Here is a 22,420-nt window from a genome sequence, read left to right as displayed (position 1 = left end):
TTTGAAGTAGTCTTTGCCTCCATTTTTGATACATAGGAGATGTAAAAGGATGTTCTGACTGGACTTTGAATAGAATAGACAAAGTGTCCTGCAGAGCAGTAGCAGGCCTTGAGCTAGGAGCTATTATAGTCATGACAGGTAAAAGAATGGTAATGTTGTGGTTTCCATGGTTTTAGCAGGGTTTGATCATTTCCCTGTCTCAGATCAGAAAACAAGGAAGAGGAAGACAGGAAAATATTTCACAGCTATGTTAATATTTGGATCCATTTTATTCCTGTATGAGATAGTGTATAAGGTGAGAACTATAGGGAGCTGAAAAAAAAACCCAACAAGCCCTCACATTTTCATGGGAACAAGCAGCTTCATTCACCTCCTGCCTCCTAACACCTTCACAGTACACCATCTGTCTGTAACACATTCCCTGCTGAGTCTCAGGGTTCAGCTGCAGCTGATGTTTGATGTGTGATATACTTTATGCTACTTTTGTACTTCTCATTTGTTCTTTTGGAAGAAGCTGGTAGAGAAGGGAAATTAAAAGTGGAAAGATACACTGGATTGGAGCATGAAATTGGACAAAAGGTAGAGGCAGAAGATATGCAAACAAAGGAGTGTGTGTGTCTAGATGACCTCTGAGACTCCCTTGAAATTCTGATTCTAAGTGTTTCTAAAGTACCTACTGTGTGTCTGGCACAGAATATATGTTAAAGTGGTAGCAGAGGTGGAATGGTATAATAGAACAATAGACTTGGAATCGAGATCTTTGTTTAAGGGTGGGCTCTGGCCTTTACCAGATGTAAATCTTTGTAACTCTTTCTCATTCTTATAGCATGAAGATCCAAATCAGGGTCTGTACTTGTAAATGATTAACAACTGGGTCTTTGAAAATTTATGGCATTCTTTTAAATTTAATCTGCATTATTAGCACTTTCTCCATCACTTTCTTAAGTCTAAAACAAATCAACAATACAATAAATGAAACCTTGATTTGAAGCAATCGCTGATTTCCAAGGTGTAAGTTTGCACACTGAAAATTGAACATTCAGCTCTCTTGACCAGGCTTCCAGCACAGCACAGATTAGGATGCTTAAGCTAATTTATCTTCTAGGGGTATTTTTGAAGATAGCACTTTATAAACCTTTAAAAATGTGCTATTATCACTATCACTGCTAATGTAAGATATAATCAGTCCATACATTTTTATTAAGCTCATCCTTTGTACCAGGCTCTGTGTTAAGCACCGAAGATGCAAAGAAAGGGCAAAAGCACCAGTTATTATCCTCAAGGAGCTCACAAGCTAATGAAGGACACATTATGCAAACACCTAGGTACAAGCAAGCTATAGAAGATGAATGGACTCTAAGCTCAAAGAGCTTATATTCCCTGAGTATAAGTGGGGACAGGATATATAAGGCTTACACACTAGAAATATCTCCTTAGAGCCCCAGACCTATATTCCCAACTTCCCCTTGGATGTTTGCACCTGGATTTTTCTGATACATTAAATTCAACATGTTTAAAATGGAATTTATCACCTTTTCCATAAACCTGCCTGCCCTCCCAACTTTTCTATTTGTGTTAATGACACCACCATCTCCCAATAACTCAGGCTTATCAACTTGGAGTTATCTTTGATACTTCCATCTTTCATATTCCCACATCCAATCAAGCTGTCGACTGTAATTTTGCAATATGGCTTCCTTGGGTACCCTCCTTTCTACTTGTACTATCATCATCTTAGGTCACCTCTTTATGTCTTCCCATTGAAGCTGCTGTAACTGTTTCTTAGTTGATCTTCATCCTTGCATTCCTAGAATTACAGTATCTTGATTTTGAAAGAGCCTTCAGATGCTAACTATGGTACAGTCCATAGATCAACAAGAATCTTCTTCACAGTATACTTAATGTGCACTCATTCAGCTTTCTAATGAAGGCTTCCAATGAAGCGTTCACTATCCTCAGAGACAACCTTTGTCTGCTTCTGGGTAGTTCTAATTATATGGTGTTTTTCTTCACATAAAGCCTAGATTTGCCTCTTTGCCATTTCCATCCTGTGATAGAACTAATATGTATGTGCTTTTCTCTGATATGGCTTCTTTCTCCTCACCCACAACATGTTCTGGGACCAGGCCATACCTCCTTCCCTCTTTTGACAGAGATTAGCTTTCCCTAAAAGGTGACAAAGATGTCTCCAGGATGTGATCGGCTTAAGCTTACCCAATACAGCTTCCTGATCACCTAAAGTCCTAAGCATTCATGTGGAAATGAGGGACTCCACTGGGAGAACTGGGAGAAGTTAAATGCTAGTATATCCTTGCTGTATTGGGGCAGAGTGAATCTCAGTTTGCCAAATGTCCAATGACTTGTGAGTGCTTCATTTTGTCCTAACTGGAAATCTGTACAAAGAGACTGCTATTGCTAGAGCCATTCATTGAGTAATGTTTGAGGCAGCTAAGTGGTATAGAGGGAGGACAACCAGGTCTAAAGTCTGAAGATCTGAGTTCAAATCAGATCTCATATACTTACTAGCTATGTTGCCCTGGACAAGTCATTTAGCTTGTTTGACTCAGTTTCCTCATTGTAAAATGGGGATAATAATAACATCTATCTCCTAGGAGATAAAGATCAAACAGAATGATAACATAAAGAGCACTTACTGTAGTACTCGGCACACAGTAAGTACTATATTAAATATGAGTCATGATTATCATGATCATGGTATGCCCTAATCCACATGATATCCCTTTAAATACGTGTCAGTGCAGTTATTATGTGTCCCTCAAATTTTCTCTTTTCTTTTTACAGTTCTTTTTACAGATCATTACATGACTAGAACTTAAGGCTCATCAGCATTCTGGTTACTTTCCTCTGGATACTCTTTAGCTTACCAAAATCCTTTCTAAGATATGGTGCCCAGAATGAAATAAAATACTCCAGATGTGGTCTGATGATGGTAGAGCACTTTGTCTAACCCTGAACACTCTGCTTCTTTTAATATAATCTAATTGTATTGGATTAGTTTGCTTGGCTGCCATATCATAATATTGACTCATATGGAGGCTACAGTCCATGAATACAATCTTATCTTTTGAAAGACAAACTGCTGTCTGTATTTGTATACTTGCCCACCTAGTACTTGTGAAGTTAATTTTTGAAGTGATGCATAGAACTTGATGTTTATGTTGCATCTTGTTAGATATGGTCCAATATTCTAGCCTAGTATCTTGTCCTGAGGTTGCCATCTAGTATGCTGCTTATCACTTCCAATCCATATTCCTTTCCCCATTTAGTATCTGACATGATGTCTGAATCATGTTCCTAAAGCATTGCTCTGATTTTGTCTCTACTCAAAGAACCTCTGGTGGCCCCACCCTGGTTTCCTTCTATCCTACTTTGATTTTTTTTTTCATCTAGATCAGGAAAGGGAACTTCTGGTGCATAATTGCCCCCTACCAACTGGGTAACTATTCTGCTGTTGGTCCCTCAACTACAAGTCAGCTGACTTCTCTGAAGGTACAGGTTTGGTTCTTGCTAAAATACAGAATTTATAAGGCTCCATATAATTACTTAAAATTAATTGATAAAAATTGACTAAGTATACAAATCTCCAAATGTTCTCACAGTAGTTAAATAGAGGAAAAGTGTTAGTGTAATTTAGTGCACTTTTTTTTATGACTACTTCAAATTAAATAGTCTAGAAAACTGCCTTTTATTTGAATTCTGAATCACAAAATGTAGAAATGCAAAATGAGGGAGATAATAAGAATGAACTGTTAATAATGACCCAATCCTAATGAAGCCACTTGTTTATGGAACTCCAAGCTCTTCTGCCTAACTCATGTCAATTTTTATACTGCCTTCATGCCACAATATTCTCATGTTCTCCAAATAAAAACTGAGATATGGGAAAGAAAAAAGATATTTTCTTGGGAAAGGAATAGAAGAGGCACATAAATATGAGGCAATGTGGTATAATATAAAGAGTATTGGGCTAGGAGTCGGGGGAATTCTTTTAACTTTGAGGTCTTAGTTTCCACATCTGCCATCACCTGCCTCACAGGCTTGTTGTGAGGCTCAAATAAGATAAAATGTGTAAAGTGCTTAGCAAACCTTAGCATTCTGTTTTATTTAATTGTTATTACTCCTATGTCTGGCTATGGCTTTGGGATGGTCAATTTCTTTTTTTTTAGGCCTTTGTTTGGGCAAAATTGGTCATATTTCATTTTTAAAAGTAACCACATTCCTAAAATTTATCTGTGTATCAGTTTAAAATATTTGAGGTACGTTTTTTCTTTAAGGGAACCACAGATGGGAATGCTTTTATCACGGGAATGACTTTTTCCTTTGTCTTCTCCCCATTTCCCATTCCACGCCATTGTACCCATTTCAAACAGTGAGGTCCACTTATCTTTTATCAGGTTTTTCTTTAATCAGGGCCCACCCATAAAGAAATTAAAAAGAGAAAGAGAATAAGCAAAAACATAGTAAACCATTACACTGGGGATGGTAGCAAGCTTCTACATTAGATAATGAAAACCTACCATTGAATATAATTCTGCCCAAACTTGGTTTTCAAATCCTTCCTTAATCTTCTTTCACTGCCATCTAGCCACCTTCCCCCCCACAAGCACTTTCTATTCTTGTCAAGTCATTCTCTTCTATATTTTGATACAATGGCCCATCCCACCACAGGACACTTTTCCCAATATACATTCTGTTGAAGCTGTTCTGCTTTTGGGGAAGACCTCCCCTATTTTTCTCCTCTTTCTTCAAGTTCTGCCTCCTCTAGGAGGTCTTCCTTGACTGATTACTCCAAGTCCTCATTGATCTGTTTTTCTTAGTTCCCACGGCTGCTATAGAGCCTTCCCCTATGAGGTTACATTCCATTTTCTCTGTGTATCATTATTCACAGGTTGACTTTACTAGCTTATAGTAAGTACTTAATTAATGCATTTTAATGATTGAAGGATTCCTCTGATATTATCTGAATCTGATACTTATGCACTGTCTTGAATCATTCTCTAATTGTTTCATGTGTTTTAGTTCTCTCTTATCACCTTATATTCTCTTTCAAACCAAGGAAGGATAATGTTACCTGATTGCCTTTTGTGTTCCTGAACTATATCACACAGCTAGCACCCTTTGAGATGGTTTATTTCAATGTTTAAAATTGAGTCGAATCAAAACCCAGTCAAACTGAACCCAGGGCTTTGTTTGTACAAAGGTGCTGGTTAATTGATTTTTAGCTCTTCTTTTCCCATGGTGTTTCACAGATGCTGCTTCCAGCACAGCAACTTACATAGCTTGCAAGAATCTTTTCACTGGGCTTGATGTGTCTCCTTATCTCACAGTCAGTTGGCTGAATGATCGTGATCCCATCATCCGAAAAGACGTAAAACACGTTTCCCACACTGAGACCTTTCAGAAAAACAGGACAAGAAAACCAGAATAATCATTATGTCCTTTCAGCCAGTTTCCCATGGACCATCAAAGATATTGCCTATTATAAAACTGGCTATTACGATGTAGTTGGTGTAGTCACAAAATGAAACTTTGTGGCATGAGAACGCAGGGGAGGGGGGTAGGAAAGAAGATGCATTGGCTTAGGAGTGTATATGACAAGGAGTCATAAAGCATTTTGGAAGTCTCATGAATCAGTAAATTTGGAATCTGAGAGGTTCTTATGACAAGAGGCCTCTTCCATCAAAAATTATTTCTCTCCTGCTTTAGCATCAGTAGCTTCTATTACTTTTCCAGTGAGAAATAGGCCTTCATATACATCTGACCTTTCTTGGTTTAGAAGGAAACAGCTCCTTTCACCAACACTGAACACGTTTGAGTAAACAATGTTTAAATGGTGTAGAAAGTGGCCTCCTTGAAGGCAAGGACTATTTCCCACCCCCACCCCCCTCATTTATTTTCTTTTGTGTCACTGATGTCTAGTACAGTGACTGGAATACTCATAAAGGTTTTGTGATTCCATCTATGCAGAAAACTCTTAATCTGAGAACACTTTCACACAACAAAGATTGTACTCCTGTCCATGATTTAGCCTTAAGGAGTTACCTGAGGCACCAAGAGGTTAAACTATTGGGTTAGGATCATACGGTTAATAAGTCTCAAGGGTTGGAAGGAAACCCAAACCTTTCTGACTAAAGACTTCTCTGGCGTTCCACCTACTCTACCACAGCTGCCTATTTATACAGGAGGTGCTTAATAAATCCTCAATGAAATGAACTAAATCTTTATAATGTAGGTTCTTGGCATGATAGTTATACAATGCTTTAATCAAATTGGGGCATTCCAGAGCTTCAGAGATGCCATTTTCCAGCTGAATCCTCTATTAAGATAGACATTTTATATTCCTGTATGTTTCTTGATGTTTGTGCCTGAAAAACTGAAATCTAACTACTCTGGTTTTCACAAAGGATACATGTAAGAGAAATAAATTTGTTTATGTTTTCCATTACATTTAAGATCTTTTTGCAGCAAAGCAGTAAGAAAGAGCCTTGTTCCCAATTCCAAAGGACACAGCTGGTCTCATCCTCATCTGCCAAATGTTCTAATCAAAGCAGGGAGAAACATAGAATCACAGAGTGACAGAAGGATGATCACTCATAGATCTAGATCAGATGCCTTAGAGAGCATCTAGTCCAGCATCCACTATCAATGAAAAGGGCATCTAGGTACTGCCCAATGGAGACAATACTAGGCTTAGAGTTAGGAAGATGCATCTTCCTGAGTTCAAATCTGGCCTCATACACTTACTAGCTGTGTGACCTTGGGCAAGCCACTTAACCCTGTTTGCCTCAGTTTCCTCATCTATAAATGCCAAACCACTCTAGTATCTTTGCCAAAAAAACCCCAAATGGGGTCATGAAGAGTCAGATGTGACTGAAATGACTGAACAAAGTCCAACATGCTAAAAGACAGATGTGGAAATGAAGACCAAAGTGATCCAAGGTGACACGGTAACTCTGCTCTTGCTGGATCTAAAAGCCAGGGGTGCTGATTTTGACCTCAGTCTTCTTTCTATTATACCTCATTATTTCTGTGTGAAAGTCATCAGAGTAGACATTTAGAACGACAAGGGAGGCAAGAGGCAATCTAGTTCAATATCCTCATTTTACAGATGAGGCAATTGAGGTTAAGAGTGAAAATGACTTTTCCAAGATCACAGAGGTAGTAAATTGTAAAGCCAGTACTTTAATCAAAGCCACTTATTGCCCTGTATTGCTTTGCAATAATATTGTTATCACTATGAAAACAAAACATTAAAACCAGAAGTCTCCTGAGTTTGAAAGAATGTTGGCTAGATGTAGGTAAACAAATACTGCACATCTGCAAAAAATTTAAAGAAAGAATGATGCTTGACATTTCTATATCCATTTTTTGGAGGGGGAAGGGCAAGGCAATTGGTGTTAAGTGACTTGATCAAGGTCATACAGCTAGTGTGTGTCAAGTGTCTGAGTCTGGAATTGAACTCAGGTCCTCCTGACTCCAGGGCCCAAGCTCTATTCACTAGCTGCCCATATCCATTTTTTTTAAACAGAAAATTTCTATTATTTGATATAGCAGGGGAATGATACTCTTGTCACTGGATAGCTACACTAAAGCCATGATAGAGGAATTATTATTTTACCTTTAATATGTGGAACTTTTCACATTCAATTCAACAATCATTTATGAAGTGAGTGTTAAGTGCCACATTCTGGAAACATAAAGCCAAAAATGAAACTGTTTCCGTTGGCAAGGAGCTTCAATTAAATTAGGGGGAAACAGCATGAACACAGATAACTGAGTATAAAACACATACAAAATACACGTTGAAAATCTCTAACTAGCTTTTACCATTTTCACTAATTATCATTATTTTCTCTCTTCTCATTCAAATTTCTTGAGAAAGCCATCTGTACCCAGTACTTATACTTCATCTTCTCTCCCTTTTTTCTAAATCCTCTGTAATCTAGCTTCTAACCTCATTTATAACTCAATTGTAACTGTTCTTTTTAAAGTCACCACTAATCTCTTACTTGCCAGATTTGCTAATTACTTTCCCAATATTAGTCTATCACTTCTAGGATTAAATGTCAACTCCTCTACCTTGCATTTAAAACCTCTTCATAACCTGACCCCATTCCATCTTCCCAGATCTATTATATGCTATTACCCTCCACAAACTCTACAAATCCAGCCATGTTAATTTGCTTTTTATCTCTCAAATATGGTGCCCCATTTCCCAACTCTGTGCATTTGTAGTAGTGATCTCCTGTCCCTAAAAGTGCCTGATTTCCTTCCAGAATGTTTCAGAAAGTTCTACCTTCTGCATGAAACCTTTCTCATTCCCCCAGCTAACTAGTACCTTCCTTTCTAATGCACCCTTGTATCTGCTATGTATGTTTATTACATCCAAACATCCATGTATGTATGTTGTGTTTTCAAACAGAACACTTGAAGAAAATGAACATTTTTAATTGTATAAAACTGAAAAGCTTTTAAACTCAAAAAAGACAATGCAGTTAAACATACAAGGGAAAATATATTAGAAAAAAAGTCTTTGCAGCAAGTGCTGATAAAAGCCTTGAGTCCATGATATATAGGAATCTGATTAAAATGTTGAAGAACAAGGAACAATCCTCAATAGATAAACAGTCAGAGGATATAAACAGGCATTTCTCAAAAGAATAAAAACAAACGAACAATCATATGAAAAATGCTCCAAGTTACTAAAAAAAAGTGAAGTGAGGAGAACCGGAGAAAAGGTATACTATTGTTACAATGTTGCAAAACAACAATAACCACAGCAACTTTGAAAGCTTAAGCACTCTAATCTAATCAAGGAAATGACCACCCACTTTTCAGATGAGGAAGTGTGCCATCCACCACCTCTTGATAGAAAAGTGAAGGACTGAAGGTGCAGAAGGAGATACATATTTGCACACACAGTCAATGTACATTTTTCTTTTTGCTTGACCATAGTCACTGGTTAAAAGGGAGAGTTTTAAAAATTTTTGAAAGGGATAGAATTGGGGTGGAGGTGGTAGGGGTAGGGATACAATAACAGAAAACAATGCTGTGTCAAAGAAACAAATGCACAAAATATGACAGAAAGAGGTTCAAAGGGAATCATAGATGAGTGGAATTGCTTGGAAACTAATATGTTGAAATTACACAATTTTTAACAAAGTTTCATGTAATGGAATTTCGTGGTTTCATATAGTATGCTAATTTTCTGTTATTTATTTATTTATGGAATTGCTTATATTTGCTGGTGTTTGTCGACCTCAGAATAACAAAAAATTTAAAAGAAATGATACATGAGCTCTACCAGGTATTGTCTTTATATCCACCTGGTGCTTCCCAAGGTGCCCAAGATGATACAGGTGTTTAATAAATTGATTGATTGATTAACTACAAAGTCATTTTAGTTCAGGAACTGCACCAACAACTCTGAAGAACTGGAAAATTGGGGTGGTACTCGACCTAGGCCTTGAAGAAAGCAAAGGACCTTAAAGGAATGAGGGGAGAAGAGGGCACACTCTGGGTATGGGGGACCATGACTGCAAAGGCACAGAGCTGGATTGTCATGAACCAGAAATAGAAATCAGGCCTGCTGGGCTGAAAAGCAGTGTGTGAAGGGAAGAAATGTTTGAGAAGTGTGCCTGGAAAAATAATTACGGAGTCAAATTGTGAAAGACTTTAAAAGTCAAAGAGAAGTTTGTATTTTTTCTTAGAGGAAGGCTGGGGATTGACTTGGTCAGACCTTGGTTTTAGGGTCATCAATTTGGCTGCTTTGGGGAGGATTGATTGGAGAAGGATGAGACTTGAGACAGGAGATCAATTAGGAAGTTATTACAGTGATGCAGGTGAGTGTAAGAGAGGGCCTGACTTATGAGGGCAGATCTGGAAGTGGAAAGAAGGAAATGCTTCCAAGAGATACTCTAGAGGTAATAAATATTTGTTAAATTGAAATGAGCTGAATTGGGTTAGTAAACAGAATCACAGACTAAAAGAGACCCTAGAGAAGACCTTAGTCATAGACACATAGGACCATAAATGTCCTTAAGAATAAATATCCCTGATTTTACAGGTGAAGAAACTGAGAGCAGGCAAGGGACCTCATCTAGAATCTCTTAAGAAGCAATAAAATATGATCCATGTTCATACTCTGCTTTAATATTATTTTGGCTCTGGTGGTTCAGAAGGCATTTTAAGCTTCTACCAGGAATCTAGGGTTGCAGTTGTGGATTTTCATTCTGATTGCCGAAGGGTCAATTATTAGAGCATTTTGGTGAGAGGAAGGAATACTGTAACACAGAGTCTACTGTAAACTGTGCAAGAACTTCAGACGATGTTGAGTATGAAGACTTCACTGGATGAACTCTGTGGCTGCTTGAGCTGAGAATGGTGACCCTGAACACTAATTCTTTGAATGATGCTACCATGGCAAGGCCTGTGCCATGGGACTGAATAGGTGAGGGATTCAAGGATTATAGGATGGTATGGGAAAAGATTATGCATTTATCTAGTGGAAGCATCACTTTCAGACTTTAACTTCTCTACTATCTATCAGTAGCTTACATATAAATATCTAGGGCTAAATTTTGAAAAATAAGTAGGCAAGTTGCAGATCCTGATGCTGTATGAATCCTCATACCCATATGTGCTTGAACCTTGGAAAGTCTATAACTACAAGACAGGAGAGCTGAGTCCTCTGGACTTAAGTTGCTGTTGGGAGAAGCAAACATATAGCTAGCTGGCAAAGCAGTAAGTCCATCATGAAGCCTCATATATCTTCTTAAGACAAGAGCAGTGAGGACCTGTATAACTGGTCTCTGTAACCAGCCTTTCTGGTACTGGGTATGACATATTCAAGTCATTCTATGTTCTATTTGGAGGGTTGAATTTTTACCTATAATACACCAATTGGTTATTTAAGGCACTTGGCTACCCTCTTGTATGTATGTATATGAATATGTACATATTAGTACATGTATATATGTATATATGTGCACAGACATATTATATACATAATATATGCACCCATATATGTACACCTATATAAATATTAACATATGTGCAGAATTTTAATAACTATACTTTTATTCTCCTTGAGAAGAGGCAGGGTGATAAAGAGCCAGCCCTGGAGTTAGCGAGGAGAGTGGGGCTGAAGTCCAACTTGGGCAATGTAATAGCTGTGTGACCTTGGATAAGTCATTTAGCCAAAACCATTTCTTTACTAGGTATAAGTAATAATGTGGTTAATTTTTACTTTCAAACATTTGTGCATTATTCCTAGTTCTTGAAAAGTCTCTTGTGATGTTAAATAAAATTAATAACACAATAGTCTCATCTGAAAGTGTACACAGTATATCACATTTGTAGTACCCTCTACCTCTCTATTTTAAAAAAATTAACACAAATTAATGTTCTTTCTCTGTCCCTAGCCCCATTAAAAATGAGAAAAAAATTATTCAGAGTCAACTTCTCTCAATGGCTATACATAAAAATGTATATTTCTCTTTCAGTGTCTCAAGTTCATGTAACAAATCCCCTTTAATGGATAGCATGTTTCATCATCAGTCCTCTGGAATCATGAAAGGCCATTGTAGTGCTCCTAGCTCTTATAGCTTTCAAAATTGCTTATTTGTACAGTATTGTTGGTGTTATTTAAATTGTCTTACTGGTTGTGTTAATTTCAAATCAAATCATCATGGAGACCATTATGTGAAAAGCCCTTAACACCAATGAAGGTCAATGAGGGTCAATGAGGGTGGGGCACAGGAGGCCCCTTCAGAGCTTTACTGAAGAAAAAAAAAGATGGTTAAAGGATGAAGAGCTGTATGTCAGTGTGACCCTGGGAATGGCTGATAATGGCTCTCATGCCCATCTGTAATGCACCTCAGGCTAGACAATGCCTGAAAGAGTGTAGAGAGCTCACGGGAATAGACCCTCCCTCTCTATCAGCTTGGGAAACTTCCCAGGTTCTTCATCTTCTGTCAAATCTTACTAGCCTACTTTGACAGCTACAATTTCTTTAATAGCTAAAGCTCAGTCTCACAAGCCAGTCTTCTTATAAACTGTGGGGTTTCATTGATTTTTAAGACTGAAAGCAGCCATAGAGGTCATCTAGTTCAACCCCCTCATTTTCCAGATGAGAAAAATGAGGCTGAGAGATGTGAAGTGACTTTCTCAAGGTAACACAGCTTATAGGTAGAAGTGGTACCTGAACTCAGTTTCTCTCACTCCAGATTCAATTAATTCTCTTTTTTACAGCTTCCTGTCAGCTTCATAATGTCATACGGTCTTAACTTTACCTCTCAGTGACCAAGGCAACTGTCTTACACCAGTAAATTATTGATCTGCATCAAGGGAATTCCCTATACCAATAAAATCACAAATTACTTTCATTATTAAAATGTACAGCTAATAGAACATTCAGGGCTTAATAACCTGCATACAGTGGTTATAGTTGTCTACCATATCCAACCTCTGGCAATCATCCAGACCTATGAGAGGGTGGGCTGTATCCATTCCTTTTCTGTGTGCTCTTTCTAGATTATAATGTAAGTTCCTCCAGGGCAGGGACCTTATAGCCTGCTTATATTTGTGTTCCTAGTGATTAGCATTTTACTTAGCACAGAGTAGCTAGCATTTACATAGCCCTTTAAGAACTGCCAAGACCTTTACAAATATCAGCTCATTTGATCCACACACCGGTCCTGGGAGGTAGGTGCTATTAATTCTCTCCATTTTTAGGTGAATTACCCAGGATCACACAGTCAGTAGGTATCACAGGCTTGACTTGAAGTGAGGTTTTCCTAACATACTAAGTCATTTGCTTACTCACTACTCACTCAACTCACTTTCTTTCTCTCTCTGAAGTTACTTCTAGATTAATTTCATGCAGAGGGCAACAACTGGTTTGGAGACAAATCTGTTCTTAAACAGGTGGTCTCCATTTACTTACTTAGCTACTGCATACATATTTATTTGCTTATCATAACCAGAGTATAATTTTTTGTGTGTATTGGACTTTCCAATTCTTCTTTAGCGGTTGTCATGAAAAGAATGAATCTATTCTCCTTAAGGCACATTTCTTAAAGTTCAAAATATTTCTTCTTCAAGGAGTCTTTGTTTCTGATTCTTTTAAGCATCTCTCTCTCTCTCTCTCTATGTATGTGTCTCTCCCTTTCTCTTTTTCTCTCTCTGTATATGTCTCTCCCTTTGTCTCTCTCTCTCTGTCTGTCTCTCTCTCCCTATCCCTCTATCTCTTCCTCTCTTTTTCTCTTCCCTTCTCTCCTCTCTATTCCCCTTCCTTCTCCAACCCCCACAAATCTCTCTGCTATCTCTCCATTTCTTCTCTCTCACAAACACATCTTTCTCCTGGCATCCAATTAGAAAATCATGACAGTTAGCACTCAATTCCTGAGGACAAGAGATCTAGCTGATCTGTGTAGCCTAGGGGTGGGGAACCTTCGGTCTGGAGGCCACATATGGCTCAAGGTCCTCAAGTGAGGCCTTTGACAAACTTTGAAGTTGAATTCAGCCAAAGGGCTGCACTCAAGAACCTAGAGGGCCACATGTGACCTCCATGTTGCAGGTTTCCCACCCCTACTATAGCCAAAGGCCTATCAGTCTACACCCAACAAAACTTTTCATGGAAGTTTTTTACTTTAAATGACAAGGTCAACCTCTCAAGGAAAGACCAGTCCTATTTTCTTGAAACAATATTTGTTTTCACTGACTCTAGAATGGATTTTTAAATTAAATCTTCACAAAGGCAATGCTTGAAATTTTGAGGGAAATTTCTGCTTGTGCTTGAGGGTTCAGTAAATAAACCACTCCAGGAAATATGATTCATGAAATAGCCTGAAGGTTTGCTTTTGTTTAAAATGCTTTGCTTATCACTGGAGGTATTTGGTTGCTGCCTTTTCTTAGAAAGTCTTCTTTTCCCCTCTAAAATGGCCAGAGTGCTTTACGTTGGCAAAATACTGACCCTTCAAATCATTGAATCATAGACTTAGAACAGGAATGGATTCCAGAAACCATTTAAATTAAACTCTTCATTTTTCATGAAAAGCCTGGGGTCCACCAACAAAGTGGTGGCAAAAGCCATCTTGGTGAAACCAAGATTTGAACTCAAGTCACCTGATCTTAGAATCAGAACTCTTCCTCCTGTTCCTATGATAGGATAATGCTCTGGTACAGTATTTCATGGAAACTTGACATTCTATAGGATATTGTAAGATGAATTTGGTGGAAAAAGAAAAAAACCTTGCCCTTTAAAATATCAGATATGAAATTATGTATGTATCAGAAAAACTAATTATATAGTACAATTTGTGGTATGAAAATAGGCTTCATTTCCTCTATTTTGCTTCAGAATTTCTCTGACCTTTATTATGAGGCTATTTTGTGTCTGTCAGCTCCCTGCAGTGGTTAACATTTATGGGATTATTTTAGAAAATGTTTCCTTAGTTAGTCTTTTACTTAATCTTCTGCGTGAAGAGAAGCAAAGCACTGAACCATGTAGTACTTCCCTAATTTTGTTTTCAGGAAAGAGTAGAAAAAAAATGGTTCAGGTTTCTACTTTATTCTCATCATACTTGATTATAATCTGCATGTGTATGTGTGTGTGTGTGCCTGTGTGCATGCACGTGCATGTATAGGTATACTATCTCCCCTTACCCCCAAACCCTGTTAGTTTCTAAGTTCCTTGAGGGTTGAGTGCATGTCATTTCCATCTTTGTATCTCTAGTGCCCAGCATAGGGCCTTGAATATAAAAGAAAGTAAAATAGTTTTAACTGATATCTTTTCTCTTAACATGGTAGATATGTAAGAAATATCTGTCAAATGAAATGAAATAAAATGACTCTTTTGGTAAGCCCTTCAGAAGTAGAGTCTAAAAGAGAAATAAGCCAAAGCACAGTTAATGATGGAGAATGACTATCTGTTGCTAGTTAAATGTATTAAAGTGTTTTCAATGCTTTTTAAAAAATGCGATCACATAGAAAAGAACAGGAAATAAAGTAGATGTCGGTCGAATGGGGAATGTCTAAATAAATTGTAGTCATGGTAAATGAATGTAATAGAGTATTACTGTGCCATAAAAATGATGAATATGAGATTTTTCTCTGGAAACTTGGGAGGACACAGGAATGGATACAGAGAAATAAACAGAATTTGGAAAATAATATATGTAATAACTATAATAATATACATGGAGAGAACAAAAAAGCTCAGACTGAATTCTGTGTAGTTATGGTGATCAAGTTTATCTCCCAAGGACAGATAAGAAAAGCATGTCCTCCCTTCTTTGGAAAGACCTATGTGTGTGGGGGACTATGGGTGTGGAACACAGCATATTGTGACCATTTGGTTGACATATTGTTAAGCTTTGTTGAATTGATTTCTTCTTCTCTTTTATTTGGTTGTAAGAAATGGCTCAGGGGGGAGCAGGAGGAGGGATATATCTCGAAATGGAGAGGATTAAAAAAATACTAAAATTAATTAAAAAAGTGCCATCACATTTAAAATATGGTAGGTGCTAGGGAGAAGGGGAACTGAATGCTAGGCATTCTCTGGGGACTATCTACTTTCAGAGAAATGGGACTCAATGGTATTCAAGCTAATGCATTTTAATGCAAATCTCCTAACATACACAATGTTCTAAGTTTTAATGGTTCCCTCAGCCCCAGAATCAATAGCTCTTCTTCCCAAATTATCATCTTTGAGGCAGCTAGTTCTTCCGTTCACAGGCAGAGAGATGTTGGGTGCACGGAGGCTGGCAGAGGTGGGAGTGTCTCAGTGAAAGATGGCCTGTTATGAAATAGTTAGGTTCAATGAGCACATGGGAACAAAGTCAGAAGGAAAGGTGGGAATTCAGTACCTTCTTCTCGCCAAAGTATGTTTGCAACTGCAGCACATCAGCATTGGGAGAGCCAGGAAGTCATCGAGAGCAGGAAAAACAAAAGACGTAAAAGAAAGCCACATCAAAACTTTCATTAGAACAACTTCATTAAAATGACTATTTTAGTATCAAGTAATGACTTCTCTCAAAAGCTACAGCATGAGATCTTTCTGCATATGGTGCAAGGGTAATTACAGGAAGGAACTCATACCCCCATAAGCACCAAAATTACCTTCTGGGTATAGAATTGGATCTTGAGAACATGCCATTTTGATTTTAAGATAACAGTACTCCCAGTAATGCAGCAGTTTCTTTTATTTAAAAAAAATTTAACAAAGAGTGAAGAACATCTGGTTAATGTCAGAGACTGATGTCTCAGGCTGCTCCATGATTTTACTGATCTCCTAAGAACATAACACTGTACTTTTATTTAGGATCCGGTATTCTTTAGGGATGTGTGCTTGCTCTGTGACATTTGCAAAGTTAAAGGGAGAATGGCTGATGATGAAGGAAGCCATCTTCATAAAAGCTCAAGCAGAATAGCTCCTGGCTGAAGACACAAGTTTATGGTAACCTCATTTAGTAATAATAATTAATAATAATATCTGTTGGCATTTATAAGGAATGTTAATGCTTGCAAAGCCCTTTACAAATATCTCATTTGATACAACAGCTCTGGGAATTAAGTGCTATTTTTGTCCCCATTTTATAGATGAGGAAATTGAATTGAAGGAAGGTTAAGCAACTCATCCAGGGTCGCACAGCTAGAAAGGGTTGGAGGCAGGAATTGATCCCAGGGGTGGAAGTAAGATGCTTGTCTATATATGAGTCAAACTGCAATGCTTGTTTATGCAGGAATCAGATTTTGGAACTCTCGTCATTCATTCTGGTGAAAAGTCTTCCCTCCTTAGAGCTCTCTGTGTTTGGGCCCCTCTTGATTTACCAATGACTGCATTTTAAGTTGTATTTGGATTGTATGTATACCTGCATAGCTATACTAGATGATGACCTGCTTGAGAACATGGAAACTGTCTTATTCAACTTTGTAGTGAATAATTATTCAGTATTATTCATCTCAGTACTACATAGTGCCTTGCATACACAAAGATGGAGTTTGTGTTCATCATTCATTGCCAAAGAAGACCACACCATCAGAGAAATAATGACATGACTTCCACTTGACTTTGTTTAGAATGAGGAAGGGCTGTGTAAGGTCACCAGCCTCACTTCTCCTCCAGAGCCATCATAATCCAGTGATCAGATATTCATCAGGATGACTGGAGATGACCCAGGATGCACTGGGAGACCTTGGCCTAAATGGGCCAAGGTCTATTCAGGTACTCACTTAGGGTGAGGCAATGCCCATTCATTGAATAAGCCTGTTTAAGAAGTAGCCAGGGCAAGGTCCCTTTAATGAGACCAAGAAAAAGAAAGACATCAGGCTGGGTAGAAAACAGCAACAATTACTATTGATAATCTAAAGCTAGGAGAGTCCAGATAGATGGAGTTACATCAATATGGAATCCTGATTGAGCTTTAGGGACCAAAATACTCTTGAGTTTGGCCTGAGGCACATGTAGAATGGACAGCTTGGAATAAATTCAGGGATGCTATAGGAGTTCTCTACTTCCCCTTCCTACTTCAAACATAAGAATAGAGAATGAGAGCTAAAAAGGATCTTAGAGGTCACCGAGTCCAACCCTGGCCCCTTGGCTTCCCCAATCCTTCCCCACGGATTGCTGATACTTGAAATTCCACCATTAGTAAACACTCTCCCCATTAAAATGCAAATACTGACTGTAGGGGGAGGACGACAAAGTGGGTTCAAGGTCTATATTATTCTGAGTCAATAACCCTTCAGTGTAACTGATTTTTAGATCAATTTTTACCAAAGAGAAGATGACGATATGAGGAGTTAGGGAGAGGAAGTGCAAGCCAGTGGGGAAAAGGCACGGAAATGGGAGGCCAGAAGGACTGACAGTAAATGTTCATTGGACAGACATCAGATTCACCTTCACAAGGGTGAAGAACGGCAATGCTAGGTCTGATCTTGGATGGGGGTCCCAAGGCCAAAACCATGTGAGGCAGCAAAATCAGTGGAAACTAATGCTAATAATAACCACTGGCTGACATTTATACAGTACCTTATGGATAACAAGGTGCTCATTTAATTAATTTTATTCCATGACAACCTTCGATCTGCAACCTGACATTGCTCAATCTATTTATTCATGAATTCTTAACCTTGGATCAGAGAACTTGTTGTATTTTAATTTTAATTATTTTTTATATTTAGATAATTGCATTTCTATATAATTGGTTTCAATTGTAATCTTATGTATTTTATTTTATGCATTTAAAATATTATTCTGAGGAGTCCGTAAGTTCCTGACACATATAAAATTAAAGATTCCCTGGTATGCAACAGAATAAAGCTAAAATCACTCCAAATGTGACCAGCCCAGAAATGGCCATGAGGAGCACTTGCTAGTGTAGACAATAGCTCAGAGGAATTAAATGCTGCAGATGTAATCTGTTGGATTTTCTTTCCTCATTTTTAATGATCTTCCATGGAAAGACAAGTTGCTTCCCCTGTATTAAACGGTACGCAGCATTTTTATACTGAAGATCACTCACTCTTCTCACTTTAATTTTTTTTGTTTTTTATAAGATGGTTATCAAGTCTAAGTGAGCCCTATTTACCCTTTATGCTGAGACAAGCATGGTTAGTCCCCTAAATATCTGTTTTCCCACAATTTTAAAGGCCTCTATTGTCCCGACCAAGACAAACACTCCAGATTAAAAGCAAGCAAGAACCTACATCTTGTGAACATATATAATTTCTAAAGAAATTTAAATATGAACCCCTCTGCTCCCCACACTTACGGGTCTTTCTGGCTGAATCTTCAATAAAGAGAGAGGAGATATCTTCATCAACACCTACGTCATTCTTAGCAATACATGTGTAGGCTCCTGTATCTTCATAACGCACACTGTTGATGTGAAGTTCACTTCCGTTGGCTATGAAAAAAAAAAGATTTAAACTAATCCAAGACTTTAGCCCTGGCTTTACCCTACTTAAGCCTGCTTTTCTAAAAAGCTCCTTGCATTTAGCTAGGGCTATGAGACCAGTGATGATTGTTTCTTGCTACCTCACTAACTCTCCAGTCATGTCTGACTCTGTGACCCCATTTGTGGTTTTCTTGGCAAAGATACTGGAGAGATTCAGCATTTCCTTCTCTAGTTCATTTTACAGAGAAGAAACTGAGGAAAACAGAGTTGAGTGACTTGTCTAATAAGTATCTGAGGCCAGATATGAACTCAAGAAAATGAGTCTTCTTGACTCCAGAGTCATTTAAAAATGATGCAACTGAGCTCATGGAGCTTAAAAGTAACTTGCTGAAGATCCCAGAGGTAGTAAGCATCAGATTTGAAATTTTAAACCAGGTCCTCTGGTCTGGTCCTTCCACTGTACTACATGGTCTTATTCTATCACATTCAAGAATTCAAAACTGGCCTCTCAAGTTGGTGATTAATTATTCAAAATCATTGTGGCTGGGAACTACAAGGATGCACCAACTTGCCAACAGACATTTACAGAGGGTAGTTTTCAGATGTTAGCCAGAGGAACATGGTAAAGAATGCAACAAGATCATGTTTATACATTCTTATTCAAATGCAGGGTTGCATTAGAAGATGTCTCCCTCTTTTTAGTGACGTTAGTTGTTACTGTGCATTGTTAGAAGATATTCTTTTAAATCTTATTTGCATACTTCTGTACCCAGCCACTATCCCTTGCAATAAATATTTTAAAAGGAGAAAAAAAAAGTTGTTCGCAAAACCAATCAGTACATCGATGTTGAATGATGGTGAAAGAAATATTCAATATCTCTAATGTTCTATCTCTGTATAGAGAGTTTGAGGGATTTGTTTACTTAACTCTTCTGGGGAGTCAACCTTAACCTCACCAGAAGCATGAGATGCAGCCATCTGACATCTTGTAATTTTCTTAAGTAAGAGAAAATCGTATTGTTTAAGATAATTTTTTTTTAAAAAAAAGATAAAAGTTTTTCTTAAATTTATTCTTTTTTACATATTGTTGAAAAGTATTGTTTTTTCTCATATTTGCAAAAGGAAACTTGAAATTTATGTAAAGGGAACACAGGCATAATGATAGGGGAATCCATTGGAGTGCTTGTTTAACAGCTTGGTTGAGAAGTATTTGCTAATGAAGTAGAAGCTTTTCTACTATCTTACCCCCTCACCCCATGACAGAGACACTTTCCCCAATTTATCTGGGAAGGATCAAGAAAATTTCCCAACAGTACAGTTGCAATTATTATCTAGCCTAGACTTCATAAAAAAAATTGGAAGTCCTGACATTTATTCATTCCTAATTTATGAGCTTTAAAAAAATAATTTTTTCCTATCTAGAGGATAGTGCAGCTTGTACCCAACCATGAAGGACATACACGTTTTTGGCTGGTTCTTACCTAGGAGAGAGAGTTGCTTAGATAGTTTAGGTCCAACATCCATGCCATTTTTTAGCCAGGTAATTCTTGGGGTGGGAATGCCTTCTGCATGGCATCTCAGACTAGCTGAGACTCCAGGTTCCTGGGCCTGAGATTCTGGGTAAACACGGATGACAGGAGGCACTGTGGAATATAAGCATGGAGATTTTAACGAGCCAACTGGTCAGAGACATGCTTTCATGTTGCTTTTTAACTTTGATATACTGTCCAACACTGTCTTGTAGGACACATGTGAAAGGCAATATCAGAATTTTATTATGAGACTGAAAAGATAGCTAGACAAACTACTTTGATGCCAGAAAATGGCACAAAATCTTCAAGTTCAGACTTACGTCATTCAAGGAAAGATGCTAAGAGGGGCATTGTTTCATAACCAAAATCACAGTCACTAAATCATTAAAGTCATGTCTCCCAGAATCCCTCAGAAAAAGATTATTAAGGTCACTGAACACATTCAACTGGGAGATTCCTGGAATAGAAGCATATGGCACAAGTAACAACTCTGTGGCCTGGTCATCATTTTCTCCACTCTTGACACTTGAAGAACCCAAACCTGAACTGGAATAAGTGTGTCTTCTAAAAATGATAATACAATCCTGAGGTACATTGAGGTCCATGCCTTCAAAGAATAAGATTATAGTTCTTTCGTACTCTGCTAAGATCACATCTAGATGATTATATATTTTTAATTAAATAATTTAAGTTTTCAACGTTCATTTCCACAAAATTTTGAGTTCCAAATCTTCTCCCCATCTCTCCCCTCCCCCCAGGCCAAAACGCTGAGCATTCCAATTACCACTATCACCAATCTGCCCTCCCTTCTAACATCTCTCCCTTACCTTATCCCCATCTTCTCTTTTGTCCAGTAGGGCAAGATAAATTTCTATACCCCATTACCTGTATTTCTTATTTCCCAGTTATATGCAAGAACAATACTCAACAGTTGTTCCTAAAACTTTGAGTTCCAACTTCTCTTCCTTTCTCCCTCCCCACCAATCCCTATTGGGAAGGCAAGCAATTTAATATAGGCCATATATGTGTAGTTTTGCAAATGACTTCCATAATAGTCATGTTGTGTAAGACTAACTATGTTTCCCTCCATCCTATCCTGTCCCCAGTTTCTTCTATTCTCTCTTTTGATCTTGTCCCTCCCCAAAAGTGTTGACTTCTAATTGCTCTCTCATCCCATTGCCCTCCCTTTCATCATCCCCCCCCACCCTGCTTATCCCCTTCTCCCTCACTTTCCTGTATTGTAAGATAGGTTTTCATACCAAAATGAGTGTGTATTTTATTCCTTCCTTGAATCAAATGTGATGAGAGTAAGCTTCACGTTTTTTCTCTCACCTCCCCCCTTTTCCCCTCCATTGAAAAGTCGTTTTCTTGCCTCTTTTATGAGAGATAATTTGCCCCATTCCATTTCTCCCTTTCTCCTCCCAATATATTCCTCTCTCACCTCTTAATTTCATTTTTTTAGATATGATCCCATAGATGATTAAATGGAGATCCGAGATCCACAGTTAAAGGATAATGAGTAGCTGGAGAATTTACAAAGGAGAGCAACCAGGTTGGAGAAAGGCCTTGAACTGAAGACAAATAAAGATTGGTTAAAGTAACTGGGAGTTTTTAGCCTCTTGAAGAGAAGACACAAGGGAAACTTGAGTTTTCAAGTGTTTGAATGTTTATTACCTGGAAGAAGGATTAAATTTATAGGCTTATAAATGTAGAGTTGGAAGGAACCTCAGAAGTCACGTACTCCAATCCCTTTATTTTAAAGATGGAGAGTACTTTTGGGTACAGCTCCAAATTACTTTCCAGAATTATTGTACTAATTCACAATTATATTAATGATGAATTAATATGCTTGTTTTCTTGAAGTCCCTCCAACTTTTGTCATTTTCTTTTCTTTTTTTAAATCAACTTTGTCAATCTGATAGTTATGGAACTTCAGAGTTGCTTTAATTTTCATTTTTCTACTGA

At 37.9% G+C, this 22,420-nt stretch overlaps 1 protein-coding gene across 3 annotated transcripts in view; it reads right to left on the bottom strand.

Annotated features, from left to right (window-relative positions):
• The window catches only part of FSTL4 (follistatin like 4), a 785,658-nt gene that overhangs the window by 49,296 nt on the left and 713,942 nt on the right, over positions 1 to 22,420 (bottom strand). For all 3 annotated transcript variants that reach the window (XM_072629961.1, XM_072629963.1, XM_072629962.1), the window contains 4 exons: positions 20,405 to 20,566; positions 18,798 to 18,932; positions 15,891 to 15,917; positions 5,297 to 5,415 (listed from right to left, as the gene is read on the bottom strand). In XM_072629961.1, coding sequence (XP_072486062.1) covers positions 5,297 to 5,415; positions 15,891 to 15,917; positions 18,798 to 18,932; positions 20,405 to 20,566 — 443 coding nt within the window. The remainder of the gene's footprint in view (positions 1 to 5,296; positions 5,416 to 15,890; positions 15,918 to 18,797; positions 18,933 to 20,404; positions 20,567 to 22,420) is intronic.

This window comes from Notamacropus eugenii, chromosome 1, assembly GCF_028372415.1.
Source record: "Notamacropus eugenii isolate mMacEug1 chromosome 1, mMacEug1.pri_v2, whole genome shotgun sequence".
Lineage (NCBI taxonomy): Eukaryota > Metazoa > Chordata > Mammalia > Diprotodontia > Macropodidae > Notamacropus > Notamacropus eugenii.
This window is presented reverse-complemented; position numbering and strand designations above follow the sequence as displayed.